Genomic DNA, 19,627 nt, shown 5'->3' on the forward strand with positions numbered 1-19,627 from the left:
CCAAGTGATTCTGAAAAAATCCAGGCCCAGATGCCAATTTTTTCAGTGCCTTTCCTCCCAGCCCCCAAGTCCCATGCTGCCTTTTTGCAAATGCAAGTTTCCTGGGGCTGATTTGTCTGTTTTATTTGGGAGGGAGTAAAAAAAAGATACGAAGGTGACTTTTCAGGGAGAGTCACTGCCCAAGAGACTGGAAGAAAGAAGAGTGTCTATACCTTCCTCCCAGTGTGGCCTCTGGGGTCAGCTCCCAGGCACAGATGGGCCTAAGCCCCTAGGCTGGCGTTTGGGGCCTGCCCAGCCAGCCGGCTTCTCTCTGGCCATGCCGATCTCTCTCCCCCCTTGTGCCCACACTAAGCTATAAATATACTCAAGGTGTGCTTGAGCTCTACTGGTGGGGGGAGGTCTGAAAGGGAGACGGGAGGTGGGGGAGACGGGAGGGAATATTAGCAGCCGTAACAGGAGAAACAAGCAGGGATAGATTTCAAAGGCACCACATGCAGGGGAGGGGGCGAGGAAGACAAACATCCTAGATGAAGGTGTCTGAGCTTACCCAAACGGAGCTTCATGGCCCTCCCTCCTTCCCCGGGTTCTGCCTTCATTCAGCTGGGGCTGGCTCTGCTCCCAGCCAATGAGGCCCTGGCATCGTCCTTCTCCTATGGACGCCAGGGAAGCGATGCCCTGCCAATTAACTGGGCCGATTACTAGACCATCGATTCTCCCTCAAACACGGCGACAAGCACCTGAATTCACCCCTGTGGGGCTGTAGCTCCTAAGTGCCCAGCCACCGGAGCCCAGCCAGCCCAGCCCAATCCCAGCCCAGGGTGGAGAAATGCTGATAACAGCTGACTGAGCAGAAGGAAAAGGCATTTCCCGGAAGGATTATTTTCAGCTGCTTTCATTGCGAAAAAAAGCCAGAAATAGCTCGGTGGTGGGTGTCGGGGGGGGGGCTGCTTCGCACCCTGGCTGTTTTCCTTTTCTCTGTTTTTCTTCGGTCTCCCTCCCTTGCCTTTGGTACTGTCTTTCCCTTGGTCTACAGTGCCTGATCAGAGGCTTTCTCACATCAGAAGCTCTGTTCTCAGGAATCACTCATAGGATCATCTCAGGTCCCCCAGAAAGGCCAAGGAGATGATGTTCTGCCCCCCCGGCAGCCCCAAGTCAGGACAGCTGCCCCCATAAGTGCCCAGATCCTGGGCAAGGGTGCACACACTACCCAGCCAGTCCCACATCTCCAAGCAGGGCCACCCTGCCTTCTGGAGAATCAGAAGGGAAGATGATACACTGATAAATAAATAAACCCATTAAAAGAGACAAAGCTATTTCCAGAAGGGTTCATTGTGTATGCGAGGCACTCGCCCCGCTGTCTACACTTCAGAGAATGTCACAACTCCCAGAAACGTGGAGAGACAGCGAGATCAGGGCTATTTATAGCACCCACTTCTGCAATCTCTGACTCCAGCTCCGGGAGGGAGCAGGGGAGTGGGCCGAGGAAAACAAAGGGCGGTGGCCACCAGCCCCCCCACCCCCTCATCCCAGGCATCCAAGATGGATGTGCCATGCGTCTGTGGAGCAGGGACCCATGCAGAGAAGGGAGGGGGTCCACTATGCTGCATGACCAGGAAAGAAAAGGGACCACTGAGAAAAAGTGGCAGGAAACCGAGGCAGATCTATGCCCCTCCACCAGGCCCAGGGTCAAGGACTGATGGGAAGCTGCTGTCCACACATCAGGTGCTAGCTCCCGACAACCAGGGAAGGCCAGGCTTTAGGCCAGGGCCAGGGCAAGAGTGTTGGCCTGGTGGCTTCTACATGGAGAGCATGTCAGCCATGAGGACAATTCTCTCAAATATTCAGGTTATGAATCCGGTGCTCGATGGTAGGAAGTAGACTGAGGATGGGGAGGAGAGCAAAGTACTTTGCAAAGCTTTGATCATGGTGGGGGGGTTCAGGACACCCACTCAGAAGGTCACTGTGTGGAAGCAAGAGGCCCAAGGCAGAACACACAGTCACCCAGGAGAATGCCCACACATATGTGCATAGATGCACATAAAAGCTGACTTCGCTCTTTTAATAAACAAATATCTGAGCAAACACGGAGAGCAGGGTCAGGGTCTCAAGGAAGTCTGGGGTTCATAACAACTGCCCTCCCTCCCCCAGTCCTACAAATGTGTAAACTATGGCCCAGAGAGGAGAAATTACTTGTCTGGGTAATGGAGGGAGGATCAGGGGTGAGATTCAAATCAAGGGCCTCAGACTTAAGGCCCTTCCTTTACCTAAATTATGCTGACTTCTTATTTGGAAGAAATGATCAGAAGGTCTAAAATGACAATATTTCAAACCTAAAAAACTGAACTCACAATAACTTGAGACATAAGAGAAAAACAGACCATAGTGCTCTGCTTAGACAAGTCTGGCTCCCCGGCCCCCTCCCTCTCCCCTTCCTTCCCTCACTCTCTCCCCCCATCTCTCTCTCTCTCTCTCTCTCTCTCTCTCTCTCTCTCTCTCTCTCTCTCTCTCTCTCTCTCCCCCTCCCTCCCTCCCTCCCTTCTCTCCTTTTCCTCCCTCCTTCTCTGTCTCTCTCCCTCTCTTCTCCCCTTTTCCTCCCTCCCTCCTCTCTCCCTCTCAGTCTTGTGGCAAGGAGAACAGACACCAGACAGGTAGGTTCCTCACTGCTACCTGGGAAGAGGAAGACACCTGGCCCTGCAACCAGCCTTGGCTCTCCTGGCTCAGGAGGTTCCAAGGCCAACAAGATGACTCCAGGAAGGAGGGTGGTCTCTGTGTAATTGGAAAGGAATGTCTTCCTCCTCACAGCCCCTGAGGATCTGAATGGAGGGATCAATCCTGGGCCCCAGGCCTGGGTCTGGTCACCAGGGCTGGGGTAGGGGGGCTGAAGCCTGTCATTGTGGAGGAAACCTGTTTTATGGCCAGAGAACAGAAGACAGAGATGGAAGAGGCCTTTGAAGCTCAACCCTCTCGGTCTGTAGGTACTTAGGATCAAGCCAAGCACACAGTAGGTGCTCCACAGATGCTTGCTGAGAGACTGCCAGCCCACCCATGATAACGCAGGAGGAAAGGGACAAGAGCAAACCCCCAATGTCTGCAGGAACATCCCTCCTCTCAGACCACTGCAGGGAGAAGTCAGGGAAGTACACTCCCTGGGTGTTGCATGAGCAGCAGCAGCAGCTCCATCTGGGCCCCCCTGATCCCCTTCCCTATGCAGTGGATATCCTCTGATGTCTGGGGGGGTTGGGCTTCAGAGGAGGCCTGCCAACAGGAACCTGCAGCCTGGAAGGTCTGGGCTTGGAAGTGAAAGCCTCCTCCTCACCTGGTCAGCAGCATGAGTGGCCAGATGCACTGAGGGTGACCTGCCTGGATCCAGAGGCTGCCACAGTCACAGATGAGCCTGTCTGGGGCCTGAGGAGGAGGCCCCATGTGCCCAGCTATGGACCTCACCCAGGAACCGTCAGGAAATGGGAACATGTGGGAGAGAAGAGATCAGTGCTGGGGGCCCAGCATTCCCCCCACCCCCTCCCGGGGATCTCCAAGAATCAGAGGAGAGGGATGGATGATGGTGGCTCAACCATAGTTCACAAGTCCTGCAGGGCCACAGAGCCTCTGTGACACTAATACGGACCTGGAGGGGGACAGATGCTGCCTGCCATGTTCCTAGGCCATGGGGCAAGGGGCTGGGTGAGATCCTCAATGCCTTCAGGCAACCCTTCTTCCTTCCTCCCATGTCCTCCAAGGAGGAGGAACTCCCACCACCTTCCAGGCTTGGCCCATGTTGGGCCAGGCAGCATGCTAGAAGCTTTACAAACAGTATTGCATTTGATCCCAGAAGGGAGGGACTATGATGATCCCCATTTTACAGACAAGAAAGCCAAGGCAGACAGTCACAAGATCAGGTAGAGAGTAAGCATCTGAGGTCAAATTCGAACTTGGGCCTTCGTGACCTCAAGTCAGACCCTCTGTCCACTGTGGCACCATTAGTGCCACTTGATTGTAAATAACTTGGTTGTCTCAGCTCCTTCCTCATCCTGAGAGCAGGGCAGTGCTTCCTTGAGAAGAGAAGGTAAGTGTGGACATGCCATGGGAACCTCAGCCTGCTGAACAAGGTGCCGGGCAGAACCAGTGAGAAAGGCCTGCTCCATCCTTCCTGCTTCATTTTACAGATGAGGAAATGGAGGACCAGGGAGCTCAAAGGAGAGACCTCAGAGGCCACTTAGTCCAAACCCTGAGAAAGCTGAGATTCAGGGAAGGCAGGCGATGTCCCCACTTTATGCAGGGCAGAACAGCCCAGATGACTGTGGTAGCAGCATGGAATCAGGAGAAGCAGAAGAACTGGTCAGTCCTGATGAGGCCACTCAGCCGCAACCAAGGCTCCAGGGCAAGATTCTGGGGCTCTCTGGTGTCCTGGAGGAACAGGAGCCACTAGGTCAAGAAACATTTATTATGCACCTACTAAGTGCCAGGCACAGTGCTGAGGATCCAAGAAAGTGGGGGAGGGGGAAGTTGATGGGAGTTTCCCAATAGAGGGAAAGATCTAGCATGAAGTGGGGTGGGGCAGGGCCCCACTGACTGATGGATGAGTGCTTGTCTTCAGGGACACCTTCCTGTTTGTCTCTCTATCCAGGCCTGGCATACAGCAGGTGTTTAATAAATGCTTACAGATGAATGGATCTGTCAAACCTTTAAGGCTGGACACCTGCTTGGTAGCAGCTTGGGGCAAGGTGTGCAGCCTGCACTGCAGCCTGGGCCAGTGCAGCGCCCTCCAGGAAAGAAAGCAGAGATTCAGAAAACAGAAGAGCTGGTCTGAGTGGGGAAGGGGACCATGGCCTTGGGCTGGTCAAGTGTCACCAGGAGCCACAGCTGGTGGGAGCCACAGCTGGCAGGAGCCACAGTCAGCAGGGTCCACAGCCCATGGGATCCACAGCTGGCGGGGTCCAGGGCTGGCAGGATCCACAGCCAGCGGGATCCACAGCAGGCAAGAAGGAAGAGGAACATGAGGCTGGAGGTCTGGGCTAGCAGCAACACCTTGAGGGCCTTCCAAGCAGAGGGATGGCTGAGGAAGGACTTGAGCCAGATGGCCAAAGCAGAGGGGAAGGAGACAGGCGGCCCACAGCAGCACCTTGGCCAGAGCCAATTTTGTTTAAAGCAGAGGCGTAAAGAGATCAAGGAGTTAGTTAACTATAAATATCTTCTTTACGTGTGTCTGTAGATGATCTCTAGCTACCCAAGAAAGGTTCACACATGCACACATACACTCCAATCCTGTAAAACAGGCCACCTGGTGCAGCCAAAACAGGGCAGGATTTGGAACCAGAGGCCCTGTTCAAAGCCCAGCTCAGTCATTTGTGGCTAAGTGACTTTAGGTAAATCATAAGCTCATTCCATCTAACCCTCTCTTTTCACAGAGGAGAAAACTGAGGCCCAGACTGAGTAAAGTTACTTATGCTGGGGCAGATAGAATAATCGGGTAGGAAGTCATCATTTCCCTGGGCCTCAGTTTCCTTCTCTGGGTAGATGGTTTCTCTCAGATCTTGGATCCAATAATCCTTCCTTGGCCAGTGTACCACTATTCAAAATAACGGCCTGCTAGCGGTACTGCAAGATTTTAGCCAGGGACAAGGAGATGCAAACCTATTTCCTGCGCTTGCTTACTGCGGTGGCCGAGGGCACTAATGTATTTTGCAAAGATTTTCAACAAAGACAGAAACAAATAAGACTTCCTCATTAGCCTTCAGAAGAGCAGAAAATCCAGTTAACCCCACAGCCCCACCATCCTGTGTTTAGTCAACTGAGAAGACAGAGCCTTCCCCTCTTCTTCATGTGACGGCAGTGAGAGGATGCCACCATGCACAGAATGAGGGCCTGGCATCAGGAAGACCTGAGTTCAAATGTGGCCTCAGACTGAGAAAACCACTTCACTTTCCCTGCCTTGGTTTCCCCATCTATCACCTACTTCCCAGGACTGTTGGATCAAATAAGGTGTTTGTAAAGTGCTTAGTACAGGGTTTGGTATATAGTAGGAGCTTAATAAATGCTTATTCTATTACACACACACCCCCAAACCCTGACAGACTGTAGACAATGTGAGTGTGGATAGCAACATTTCTGTGGTACACTTGAAGGTTTGCTTTCCAGACATTATCTCACCTGAGCCTCACCAGAAACCTGGGAGGAGGTCCCCATAGGGACTAGCCTCACCCTGTCCTTACAAAGGAGATCTAGGGTCAGAAAGCGGAAGTGATTTTCCCAGGGTCTCCCAATTGGAGCACCTGGAGGTAAGATGTGGTGAGGCCCACCACCCATCTCCCTCATTCCCTGCTGCTCTGGGTCAGGGTCAGAGGGAAGGCCAACTCTCCAGCCCTAGGAATGGGCTGGCAAGGACAGACCCTCTGGCCTCAGGGACAGAAGGCCTGTGATCTGCATCGGGCACTGCCATGCTCCCTTCACACCTCAAACAAAGGCATGACAACACCTGCCTGAGGATCCAGAGAAATCTCGGGACAAGGCCTGAGCCTGGGCCAAAGTCGCTGACAGATCCCAGGGCTCAGTTAACTAGGAAGAAGATGGTGAATGAGACCACTCAATCAGTAAGTATTTACCAAACACCTACTATGTGCCAGGCCAGAAGCAAGCCCCATGGTGTCTTCCAGCTCAGCTTAGTTTCAAACACTGGCAATCTTCCTAAAATTAGAGTGCCACACATTTCGAGGGGCCCGGGCTGCCCTGGGAGGCAGATCGCCCCACACCTACCCACATGTGGAGGGCACACCTTGGCAAAACTGTGACAGCATCCACTGGCCTCAGTTGGACTGAGAATCGAATTCATCCTTCACAGAAGAGGGGACCTTAGCAGTGACTCAGGAAGCTAGAGACAGGCCAGAGTCCAATGGCCACTGGGATTGGGTTACAATGTCTGCATGAGACTGAAACCAGACATGAAACCCTGGCAGGAAGAAATGGGGCTGTCTGGGGACTCACACATTCCCAAGGCTCAACATCCCAGGGTGAGAAGCCCTTCTAGCAGTGGCCCAACCTGGGCTGGCCCCAACCTCCACTTTCATAGAGCTCCTGGGAGGACTGGGGAGAAGGGCAGAGGGAGAAGGAGGGGGGAATCCCAGCTGGGAGGGCCACCTAAGATACTGCCACTCTCTCCAGGCCCAGAACAGCCAGGCTTGGGAGTCCATGGGTGGGCCTTTTACAGAAGGGCCACTCAGAGGAACAAGGCAGGCCCAGTCCCCTGAGGAGGGCTGTAAGTCAATAGGAAGGAAGAAAAGAGGAATGGGCACACACAGCTCCCATGGGGCTGAAAATACCATAAATAGAGTGCATTTAGCAGGAGCTAGCCGAACCTTCCCAGCAGCAGATAAAAGAGTAAGGACAGGCTGATGGGGAGCGGGGTGGGCAGGGGATTGAGAGAGAAGAAAAATGCGCACTCTGCTAAGCAGCCCAAGCCAGGGAAGTAGGCTGGAGACATGGCGGGGCCACGCAGGGAGTTTAGATGGCAGACTGGCCACCACCACCTGGGACCCCCAGCACTCACTCACTAAGTCACTGGAAAAAGCTATAGCTCACGTGTGACTATGTACAGAAAGAAAACCACAAGTCTGTCTATGTTGTGGCCTTTACCAGCATTAGGGGCAACTTTTAAGCCTTTTGGAGCAAAAAAAAGCAGAAATAATTGTTTCAAATAAAGATGACAGTAGATTAGGGCTGCCAAGGCCCTGAGAGGCCAGCCAGGTCAACATACTCATTTTACAAATGGAGAAACTGAGGCCCAGGGAGTGATATGCCCAAGTTCTAAATGACAGAGTAGCCCAGCGCTGGCAATGCTGTGGAATGGAGGTGGAAGCAGCCTTTGCACCCAGTTCCTCAGACTTCTAGGTCAGTCAGCCCCTTTCTGGTCCAGCACACTACTTTCTCTCAGATGAGGAGAGATGGGAGCAGTAGTTCTTCATCTACTGACTTGTGTTTAAGGCAGAAACACCAAGACTCTTCCTTATGCGGAGGTAAACACCTACCCACACTCAGATCTGGATCCCTGGACAACTCAGAGCTGGCAGTGTGGTGTTGCGGGGAGACAGCGGGACTGCATCCTAGCCACCAGACCTCTCTGGGATGAAGTCCGTACCAGACTCAGTGGAGGGCCTGGAGTCAGCAAGACCTAGCCTCAGAAGACACTCACAAGTCACTTCACTCTGCCTCCGTTTCCTCCAGTGTCTCTGCGAGAAAATTCCAAATGGGGTCACAGAGTCATACAGAACTCAACAACAAGGAAAATCTCTGATCCAAACTGAATGAGAGCCATTTTATTAGTCAGAAGGCCAGCTTGTCCAGCCCTCTCATTTTGCAGTTTGGGAAACTGAGGCCCAGTGAGGGCTAGAGAATCCATCATTGCTAAGATTTGAACCCAGGTCCTCTTCTCCCCAAGATAAGGCTCACTTCTGCAGCTGGCCAGTCCCTCCTGGCCTCCCCTCTCCTTCTGGGCCTTTGTTTGCATTTCTGTAAGTTTGGTGGGTTGGGTTTTGGGCTTTTCCCTTTTCATCTCTGGGCTCCTACTGCTCAACACAGTGCCCAGCACATAGCAAGACTTCTGGTTCATTGATTTTTGAATAAAATCCTGTCCTTAGGCATCCCTCACCACCCACTGGAGGTATTCTTGGGGCTTTGCCCCTAACCCCATCCAGGTCAGTCTCTAATGCCAGCCCTTCCTTAGCTGATGGGTCCCAGAGGACAGCCCCTCGGAGACACTCAGACTTCCTTCTCAAGGGGAAAAGCCCCATCCTCTCTCGTTTGCCTAGCCAACGGCACCCCTGACGCTCACTCACTTTCCTTTCTTGTTGACCTCCTTGGTGTGGGTGACCAGAACCAGGAATTCCGGGGGCCCCAAAGAAAAGCTGATAGCTCTCTGCAGAGCCAGCAGCGGCTCTTTCCAGGACCTGGGGCCAAGCCTGCTTGGCCCTGATGCCTTCCTGAAGCCAGTCATTGGGGCAGAGACCCGAGGGACCCTCAAGACAAGCCTTTTCTGCCTCTTTTCTGACTCAGGAGCCACCTGGAAAAGCTGGCATTGACTGGTTCCTTCCAGGAGACAGAGGGAAGTGACAAGTGCCCAAGGTCACATGGCCAGTCAAATGTCTAAATCTGAATTCCAACCCTGGCCCTTGCTGCCCAGCTGCAGGGATGTGGGCAAATGGGCAAATCAGCAATCTCCTGTTGCACTCTGATGCTGTCCAGCATGGTTTTCTCACCCACCACAACAGGGCTGCTCTGCCCTGCAGTCATCTAAGAAGCCCCCTCCCCCATCTCACCAGACAGGGGTGCCAACATCAATTAGCACTGCCAAGTGCCAGGCCCAGGCTAGATCAGGGACACATAGTCTATGGGCTCTATAAATGGGTTTCCTAAATGACCTATGTTCACCTGGGGATTCCCAAGGCACTAAGATGTCTGTAGTCACAGCTGACCCTTTAGCCTGGACATGCCCCATCACTCAAGAGGGCACTGGAAGAGAAATGGGAAAGAAGCAGGTGAGGTCATGAGCTCTCCAGCACCATGAACCTTGCCCTCCCCTTTCCTGTCTCTGGGCCTTTGGCCTGGCAGGCTCCCACACTTGGCATACCCTCCCTCCCCTTCCCAGCTCAGGCCGAGCACCTGCCTTCCCCAGGAGGCCATCCCAAAGGTTAGAAAAAGAGAAAAATCACTAGAAATGAATCTGTCCAGACACATGTGTGAGAGAAAGACTGGGAGCCAGTGAGGACTGAGGTGAAAACCTCATCTGTGAAATGGGGACAGTCATGAGAGTGGCTGCCTCCTCAGGGTTCCTGTGAGGATGGGGTGGAGAAAGGCTGGCCTCAGAGCCAAGAAGAGCTGGGTGTGAGGGCATCCATCCTTTTCACCCGGTTCTGCTGCCTCACTGACATCTCTGCTGGAGTGCTGGAGAACGTGGACTCTGAGGTCCGGGCTGAGGACACTGGCCTCTTGGGCACCCTATGCCATGTCTCCACTGGCACATCCAGGAGTCTGGGGATTGTTGGAATCCACCATCTCTCCCATCCCTCCCTCGTGTTCTAGGCCCACTGGGAGTGTGGGACACAGACAGTCAGAGTGGCCTGGGGAACAAGGAGGAGGGTGGTGGAGTAGGGAAGAAGGAAGGGGGAATAGGGAGGAGGGTGGGGGGAGTATGGAGGAAGGAAGGGGGAACAGGGAGGAGGGTGGAGGAGTAGGGAGGAAGGAAGAGCAGGAGGGAGGGGGAAAGGGGGGAGGGAGGGGGAGCAGGGAGGAGGGGGGAGGGAGGGGGAGCAGGGAGGAGGGAGGGGGAGCAGGGAGAGGGAAAGGGAGCAGGAAGGAGGGAGGGGGAGCAGGGAGGAGGGAGGGGGAGCAGGGGGAGGGAAGGGGAGCAGAGGGGAAGGGGAGAGGGGGAGCAGGGAGATGGGAGGGGGAGCAGGGAGGAGGGAGGGGGAGCAGGGAAAGGGAAAGGGAGCAGGGAGGAGGGAGGGGGAGCAGGGGAAGGGAAGGGGAGCAGGGGAGGGAAGGGGAGTAGAGAGGAGGGGGAGAGGGGGAGCAGGGAGATGGGAAGGGGAGCAGGGGGCTTCCCAGCCTCCTCAAGGCTAGATTCGGCCCCAGGGCTGGTGCTGTGGCTGCAACTCAGACAAAAGTCCACTTGGGCAATCGCTGCAAGGCCTGGGTGCAGCTGGGCATCTCCCAGAAAGGGAACAGTCTCGGCAAGACTGACTTGGGGAGCAGCAAGGCCCATAGGAAATCTTCCTCACTCCCAACACGTGCGCACTCTCTCCTCTGTCTCTCTGTCTCTCTCTTAACACACACACCCCCTCATATCTTGACCAGTCTTTGAACAAAGTGTCCGTAGCCTGGCCTGCTCCACACAACCCAGGAGCAGCCTTTCTCCAGTGCTCTGTGAGACCCCTCCTATCCCCCGCCCCAACTCTCACATTGACCTTTTATGGAAAAATCACACAAATAAGTGTTGGTGACCAGAGGTCCCAGCGCAATCCTCCTTCCCCCAGGGGTCTTCAAGCAGAGGCTGGCTGACCCTGGTAATTGTGGAGCTGGAGCACGGGTCCTTCCTTTACCCTTGCTGAGCTAGCTTCCCCCACTCAGGGGTGTTCCTTCTCAAAACCACATCTGTAAATGCACCAAACCAAACAAACAGGATTGCAGAGGCAATCTATATTCCTGAAATACAGCACTCAGCATTTTTAAAAGTCCTAGTTCCGAGATCAAGTCACTGGGGCCTCAATGTCTCTCAGACTGGGGCAGGTAGGGGATCTGTCCAAGGTGCCCAAGCAGGCTACCTCCTCTTCCCCTTTTAGGGGCACTCTTGGTCAGTAATGCAACTCCTAGACTTGGGGCCACAGTTAGAAAGCCAAGGCTTCCAGTCCTAGGAAGCACACAGTCAGTTGGGCTCAGGAGGTCAGCAGCCCCAGTTATGTGCCACAAAAGTACTCCGTCCCTCCAGAAGCATGGAAGTGCATGAAAGAAGGGACTATTTTTGTCATTTTTGGCCAGTGCTGAGCGCATAGCCTGACATGGAGACTAGCTGACTGACTGACAACCTGCAGGGGCCAGCTGGGGAGGCAAGGGGTCTTGGGTTCAGCACCGGCTTTGCCTCTGACCCTCCCGTGTGGAAGCTTGACCGACTCAGTTTTCCCTCCACCATCTCAGTTTCTTCCCCTATAAAAGAGGGGGAAGAGGAAGTGACCTCTAAAGTCCTTCCAATTCCATCAGATGACAAAGCCCCTGTGACTGTCCCAAGAGGTTGCCTGGGATGGACTCCCTTGGGACCCCCTGAAGCCTAGGTAGGCCAGGGCCTTCTCACAGCTTCCTAAATCTATATTCCAAGTCTCAGGAGGATGTCCCACTGAAAAGTCTACAGTTCTGGTGGAATATTCCTCAGAACTGAAGACCTCAGTGCCTCTCCACCCCACTGGTTTCTCCCCACAGCCCAGAAGCACTGGGCTTTTCTGTCAGTCAGTTAGCTTGAAGGCCTAACCCACCCTGGACCTCCCCAGGCATGTCAGGGACCATGAGCACACCATTCAGTGACCCCTGACCACTCCTGAAGGCAGGAAAGGCAGCCTTGTTGGGAAAGGTTTTGGTGAAGGCTCAGCTACATGATGACCCTGCTGACTCAGTGTGGCACAGTCCAGGAGAGCCAGGTTCAAACGTGACCTCTGCCCTTTGCTATCTAGTCAATCTTGGGACCTCAGTCACGGTCCTTGCAGGTGTCCACTGAGGATGGCGAACCAGCCCTGTCACCTGGGCCTCAGTTTCCTTCTCTGTAAGGTGAGGGGGTGGGGCTTCTAATGCCAGGATCTTAAGGCAAAGTCCTTCCTTATAAAAAACTGAGAGTCAGGAAGACAACCCACCAAGCTGGCCTGAGCCACCCCACTCCCACCCTGCCCTGGGGGCGGTGTCCCAAGGGGTTGCCTCTTTGGCTGGAGCACTGAACCTGGAGTCCCCCTCAGACACCAAACCTTCATCTGCCTCAGCTTCTTCATCTGTAAAAATGGGGGTGAGGGGACACGTCCAGACTAGAAGTACTTGAAGGTCACTGCCAGCTCTAAATCTATGACCTGTGGGCCAAGGAACCCTCAAACCAGAACCAAGAAGGCTCCATGGCTGCTGGCCCTGGCTGTCCCAGCCTGTGGTATCTTGGTCTTGCCAGACACCAGCGAGATCACCCCTTAATGGAATTGATGGGCATGTGGAGTAGACGTTCCAGCCTGACCAGGTGGTGCCAGCTCTGTCCCTGAGACTGCAGGGCCAAGAGGGGTCTACTCTCTCCTCCTCCTCTTTCTTCCTCTTATTCTAAGCCTCTGAACTCACTCTTTCTAAACCCTTTTAATGCCTCCAATTTGTTCTTCATCCCTGGAGAAGAAAAGCTGTCTCTGGGAAGGGATGTGAAAGCTTGGCTTCAGCAAGAGATGTGAAGAAAGGCCTGGAACAGTAGCTCAGGAATTTGGCTCTCACACAGGGCTCCAGTGGACTTCCTGGAAATGATAAATAGCCTGCACGTGCGTGAATGGCTCTCGGGACTGAGCTCCTGGAAGGTAAGCAGACCCCAAGGACAAAGAAGGGGGTCGTGGCTGGTGGGAGATTCCCCAACTTTGTGGGCATCACAGACTTCCTGGGGTGGGATTGGGCAAGTCATGAAAAAGAGGGGAACCCTGGGGACCAGAGAGTTCTGGAGCCCTGACTGCTGACCCCAAAGCCACCAGCTGCCTCCCCCTGATTCTCAAATCGAATCTGTGGCCAGTCTCTGTTCTCCTCATCCTGCCCCTAGCCTGGACCCTTCCACCACATTCCCCCACCCCTCCAGTAGGGTCCAAGACTCCAGATGTGCACGGAGGGCTCACAGCTCCCCTAACTCACCATGGGAAGTGACTCCCTGCTAAAGGGTCACTTGATAACACCTGACTCATTCAATCAATGAATCAATCCACAAATCTCCATGAGATGCCCATTAGTGGCAGACACTGGCCAGCCTTCATAAAGGACTATACAGATCATTTGTGTGGCCATGATATGGTGACATCCACTTCCCCTCTCATTTCCTCATCTGTAAAATGGGGACAATGACTGGGGCATCCCTTGGGCTCCCAGGTTAGCTGGAGGTTCAGACCTCAAAGTGCTCCATAGAAGGCAGTGACTACCCTTACCAAGAAAGGCTGCAAGCCATGGAGGTTTCAGGACTGGCCCCACCTGAAGACAGGAAGACACAGCTTCAAGTTTGGCTTCTTGAAGGTGGATGGGAAACCATGGGAAAGCCGCAAGGCAGACATACCCTTTCTGAGGCCTTGGCTACTCCAGAAGCACCTAAGTCTGGGTCGCTATAAGCCCAGCACTCTCTCCCAGGTCCCGGGTCCTGTGAGCTGCCTGTCCAACTATCCCTCTAGGACCACCTGCCCAGGGGCGCGGTGCCAAGAGAGCCAACCATCGAACTCCGGCTAAGGCAAGACTCCCTGGGCACCCTCCCCAGCCCTGGCTGTCCTCAGAGGCTGGAAATGAGCAGTGAGAACCCAGGCTTCCCCTTCAATAATAGCCTTTTGAGCTATTAAGAAGTGCCAGGAAGAGCGTGCCTACTCTGGGTTGGTCTGGAGGTACGTACTATATGAGAGCATCTTAATTAATATAGAAGGTTTCCTAGCCTCAAGACAGGGAAGACACTCCAGTCATCAAACACTGGATGGCACCCTCTGAGCACCCCTCCTCACCACAATAGCCAGTGAGCACCTCTGCAACAGAAATGGAAGGGGCTAACCCTCCTATCCCCAAAGTACCTGAGATCTAGCCCTATAAGGCACAGCCCTAGGCATAAACAAGCTCTCAGACCCCCTCTCCAAAGACCCTCCCCCAGACCAATGACAGAAATGCTGACAAGGACCAGTATAACAGCAAGGGCCCCAGCACAGACAGGAGGGCCTGCTGCACAGATTCTTAGAGCTGCTTTTCTGAAAAGAAAGCAGCTTCTGAGGGGTCAACAATCTCCTTTAATCAAGCACATGTATCATTCACTTAGTTCAGGGGAAAAATCAGAACCCTGGACTTCAGAGAAAATATAGAGAAATAAAGACCAATAGGCAGGGCTTCCTGCTGTCTGACCATAGATAATACATACATCGTTACCAGACAGACAAGCATCACCATCTGGATTTTCAAAGCTGGGGGGCTTCTTAAAATGGCTGCCCACAGCCTCATTTGCACAGGAAACTTCTTCCAAAAAAGAATCCCCAAAGCAAAACCTCACCTCGGAGTACAGATACACTTTTCAGGGCTGGAGGGTACAACCCTCATGACCGTGTGCCTCATTAGAAATTAATAAAAGGTGTCTGAGGCCTACTAATGGGTGGGGAAGATGTCTGACTCTTCCCCCTCACCCCCACTACTAACCTTACATTAACCTTACAACCAGAGAGTGCTGATGTCGCTGCCAAAGATGATGCCAAAGTGGAGCAACGTCCTTCACTTAACCAGAGGCGCTCCTGTACCTGACAGCACATCTGCATCACCAGTCTTTGCCCATACTGACTTCTGCCATGCAGGGGCAGGAGAAAACTCCAGAGGCCAAAGGATGCAGGGGGGGTCACTTGGTAGTATCTAAGTGACCAATAGGACAAGTCTCTTGCCTTCTCTAGCCTCAGTTTCCTCATCACCAGCCTGCTTCAGAGATCCCATGCCCAGCTGGACGCCCCACCACACAGAGAAGAGTGTTGCTCAAGGATGGAAGGTGATTCCTGAAATGGGGAGGGGGATAGCCTAGGTCTGAATTCCATCCTCCTCAGTTTCTAACTGTGAGCCCAGGCAAGTCACATAACATGCTTAAACCTCAGTTTCCCCCTGTGTAGAGTGGGACAGAATGAAGAGAGGGAGGAGGGAAGTGACAGGCAGAAGATGCGGAGCAGTTGGTTTAACTTGAAGTCCAATCTGTGGCCACATGTCAAGGGTCTGTGACCTTGTCTGGGGAAAAATGGTTCTGTCATTCCTCTATTTCCTTTGTAACACTGTGCATTCTGTCTGAGGCCTTCCTGAATCCAATTCTGAGAAGGGCTGAACCTTCAGTGACCATCAGGGAGCTGGGCCCCTGACAAAAAGCATCACCCTCAGCTCTGGGGAAGAGTTGGGAATCACCAGTCTGGGCATCCCTTTCTTAAACAGTGGTAAAGACTTTCCAAGCACTGCAGGGGGGGCATGTAGAGCCTGGGGGCAGGGACATGGTGGGGAGACAGGGACAAGTCTACTGCCCTGGTGGTCACAGGAGAGAGGCTCCTTGGGACCCTGGCAGCACAGTCCTTGGGAAACCAAAATCTGAGGGTGCAGTGATGTCTTAAAGAGACTTCCCCATGACAGGTGTGTTTGGACAGACAGGCAAGAAGGCCTGTTCTGATCAAATCCTCATCAAGCCAGGAGGACTCAGACACTCATTAGTGGTGGGGTCACTCTGGCCAAGTCATCTCCCCTCTCTGGCCTTGGTTTCCTCATCTTGAAACTGAAGGACTTGGGGAAGAGGGCCAGCCCAGACCTCTGATCTTTGCCAGCCCTGATTAAGGGTTCTCCTTTCAACTGAAAGCACTGTCTTTGGAACAGATTCATCATAAGGCGTTCTCTTGCTCTAGGGGTTCACGATGACTCTGCATTTGCCCATTCCTCCAACTCCTTCTGACTACAGAGAAGGAAACTGGCTGCCCTTCCCCCATGCCATCCTTTCCTGGCAATGACTCCTGACCCTAACCAGACATGGTTTGCTCATGAATGCTTTAGGGTTGGTGCATGATGACCCAAGTCCCTCCCTCCTCTCCCCCATCCTGGGGAGCCCATGATCTCAAGATTGCTTTCCAGCCAGAAATCCGAGCGTGCCAAGAGCACTTTCTGCCCTGAAACGCTAGGAATGCCAAGCCAGTGGTCAGAGGAGAAAGCACTGCTTTTAACTGCTTTACAATGGACTACGAACTAGTGCTTCAAGGCTCCAAGAGTTTGTGTAGATGTGGTGCGGCCTGGTGGTAGTCTGGGATAAGAAGGTAAATCCAAATTGGGAAGTCAAAAATGCCAGACACTAGGAAGTCCCCTGGACAAATGAGGGATGCCTGGCCCCATGGTTGGCCAACCTGCCTGGGCACTATTAGTCACTGCCCCCACAGGCCTGGGAAAACCTGGAGGAAAGGGATCCCAGCACCTCCTAGCTCTCCCAGATCTAGCAGAGAAAGCAAAGCCCCCAAGTCCAGGATCTGCTCCCATGCAATGTTAATGGTTAATCTTCAGCCCACTGCCCATTCCTGTTACTCTTACATGAGCTGGAGGCATCAAGAAGTGTTTACAGATCTTTCTCTAGTCTCTCTCATGCCCCTTTCTACCCCAGTCCACTCCCCACCCTGCCCAGTATAATAAGCCAACAAGGCGCTGTCCTGGAGAATTCATGGGGTGGAGGCAAACCAAGGGAACAGCCTGCATTTATGAAGTGCCCATTATATATCAGGTTCTGAATTTGTGAATGCTTGGTGTCTTCCTCTTTTGCCTGGGGCAGGGGAGGGTGAAAGACCAGAAAAGAAGGGAAAGATGATGGAGCCGGTTAATTTGGACCCTAAAATTGAACCAGGCCCTGCTAGGCCACGATGTAAATGGAGAAAGTCAGCACCCAAGTGGCAGACCAGAGGCAAGGGAACTGGAAGCTGGTGGTCTATGTCCCAAGGGCCTCTTTGCAGAGCCATTGGACAGAGCCCAGAGAGAAACACAGAACAAAATCCTGCTCATCTACCCCCAGCTCTGCTGTTAAGAGTCCACAGGGAGCCATTCAGAAATGATCTCGGGACTGGATAGGAATCCAGAAGTGACAGGACTCATGGTCTTCCTCCCCAACCCCATGTTCCTGTGCCCTCCTACCACGCTCCCAGGCCCTTGGCTCCCACTGGGAGTCATTCTGGGCTCCTCACCCTCTCTCACCACCCCCAGATCCAAGATGGCGGCAGGGCCCATTGACCTTGGCATCATCTCTCCAATATAGATCCTTCTCTCCTCTGACTTGGCCCCTACCCTGGAGTAGGCCCTGGTCACCTTGTGTCTGCATCATGGCAGTAGCTGCTGGGGGTTCTGCCTGCCCCAAGGCTCTCTAATCCATCCTCAACTCAGTCACTGCAGGTGTGACCATGTCACCCCCTCACTCAGTAAACTCCAGTGGCTCCCCATGGGCTCCAGGATTCAATACAAATAGCTCTCATCACTGGCCCCCTTCTCCCTTTCCAGTTTTCTTATACCTCATCCCCCACAATGTTCTCTTCCCTCTAGGGACACTGGCCTCCTGACTCTGGGCATTTTTTCTGGCTATCCCCTCTGACTGGGATGCTCTCCCCTCTGACTGGGATGTTCTCCTTCCTCATCTCCTACTCCTGGCCTACTTCAAGTTCAACTAAAATGCTGCCTTCCAGAGAAGCCTTCTCTGATCCCCCTTAATGTTAATGTCTTCCCTCCAGTGATTGTTTCCAGTTTACTCTGGATACATCTCACTTGTACAGAAGTCTCTCTCCCATCAGGCTATGGGCTCCCTGAGGGCAGGAACTGTCACTTAGCCTTTCTCTGCACGTGTTCTCAAGAGCACCGTGACATCAGGGAGGTGATTCCTTGGCACATAAGTGAGGCAGGGCTGTGCCAGGTCACCAGCCTCACTCTTTCATCCAGAATCATCTGGGTTCAGTAACACATATGGATCAGATGAGATGGCCCAGGATGCAGTCGGGACCTTGGCCTTTGCAAGACTTTAGTCTTTCCCAGGCCTCAGTTTGACTAAGGCATTCAGTGATTAAGGCTAGGTAAGAAATGAGGCAGAGAATGGCCTCTTTTACCTAGTCAAAAAAATCAGTCTGGGTGGGGAAAACTCAGGATTTCTGGCTAAAACAGAAACAATTGCTGTTTACATTCATTCTGAGCCAATCATGGCCCAAACAACGGCCAAGCAAGGCTTAGCCTGAACCTCTAGCTGGCCAATCCATGACAGCCAACAGGCATTGTATACCAGCTCTCAACATAGTACCTGGCATACAGCAGATGCTTAATCAATGTTTGTTGACCTGGTTTTAACAACCAATGAAGGTCATCACCTTCTCTACAACTTCCTTGGATTCCCGAGAAATACAGTGATCTGTACCCCCTCATACCATACAGGCAGTACTGTACTGGGGAGGGGGGATCTCCTGGAATCCACCTACATGCAAAAGGGGAAGTTGGAATTGGCTGTGGCAGATTAGTGTAATGGAACATGAGAATGCATTTAGGAATGATAAGCAGGAGAGATAAAAGGAAATAGAGAGAGACCTTTATTAAATAATGCAAACCAGAACACACTAATTACGGTTAAACAAGAGGAAAAGAGAGTGACTGAACGGGCAAACCAGCATCTTGTTGGAGACTTAGGAACAATCAAAAAGTGTGAAGGATATTTATAGGCTGAATTTCTGCAATAGGACGGAAACAGCTGCAAAAAACAGAGCACTTAGATTCAATAGCATGTATAATGTACATGTGTACAGTCTGATACACATGCATGTAAAAGTTCTGCGCACACACACACACACACATCCCTTCAGCACCACCCACTGGAAACTGAATTTGTAGCCATGACCCACGAGAGTAGCTTCCAAATGATTTTGCCCAGGAATGGATAAGCCTGGATGGAGACTGGCCAGTCTGGCTGCTCAGAGGGGCTCAGAGTGGCCAACGCCAAGTGTGGCACAAGAAGCAGACCATCCTTGTCCAGTGTCACACAAATGGGGCCCTCCACAGGCAGCCTCTGCTCATCCCTCTTGGGGCAGTGCTCTTCTATCAAGCCTACATCTGTCTCTCTCCACAAGCTGCCTACCTCACCACTATCTGGTGGACCTCACACTTACAACATCTGCCCCAGAGTCCCTGATTGCAATGACAGGGGTCATTATAATGGTGGGGCGCTGTGCAACTGATTCATGCTATTAGGCCAGGCCTCTCCTCTGTGGAGGAAAAGGTTCCTTGGGTTTTCCAATAAGGGAAGAGAATGGAAACTGTCCACCAGAGAGCTATTAACCTGACTGTGTTTCCTGGGAAAATGCTTGGGGCCCCTCTTCAAAGTGCCCATCTGACTTCATCCACA

At 52.9% G+C, this 19,627-nt stretch overlaps 1 protein-coding gene across 6 annotated transcripts in view; it reads right to left on the reverse strand.

Annotated features, from left to right (window-relative positions):
• The window catches only part of HDAC4 (histone deacetylase 4), a 268,595-nt gene that overhangs the window by 109,578 nt on the left and 139,390 nt on the right, over nucleotides 1-19,627 (reverse strand). Inside the window, exon 2 of one of the 6 annotated variants that reach the window (XM_072640713.1) lies at nucleotides 8,019-8,219. The exons of 4 other annotated variants lie outside the window; for them this stretch is intronic. Coding sequence is in view for 1 of the 2 variants with exons in the window: in XM_072640710.1 (XP_072496811.1) it covers nucleotides 548-596 (49 nt within the window). In the remaining variant the exon portion in view is untranslated. Of the gene's footprint in view, nucleotides 1-547; nucleotides 1,330-8,018; nucleotides 8,220-19,627 lie in introns of those variants that run through there. One more of the 6 variants, XM_072640710.1, reaches the window with a different exon arrangement.

Source organism: Notamacropus eugenii, chromosome 2, assembly GCF_028372415.1.
Source record: "Notamacropus eugenii isolate mMacEug1 chromosome 2, mMacEug1.pri_v2, whole genome shotgun sequence".
NCBI lineage: Eukaryota > Metazoa > Chordata > Mammalia > Diprotodontia > Macropodidae > Notamacropus > Notamacropus eugenii.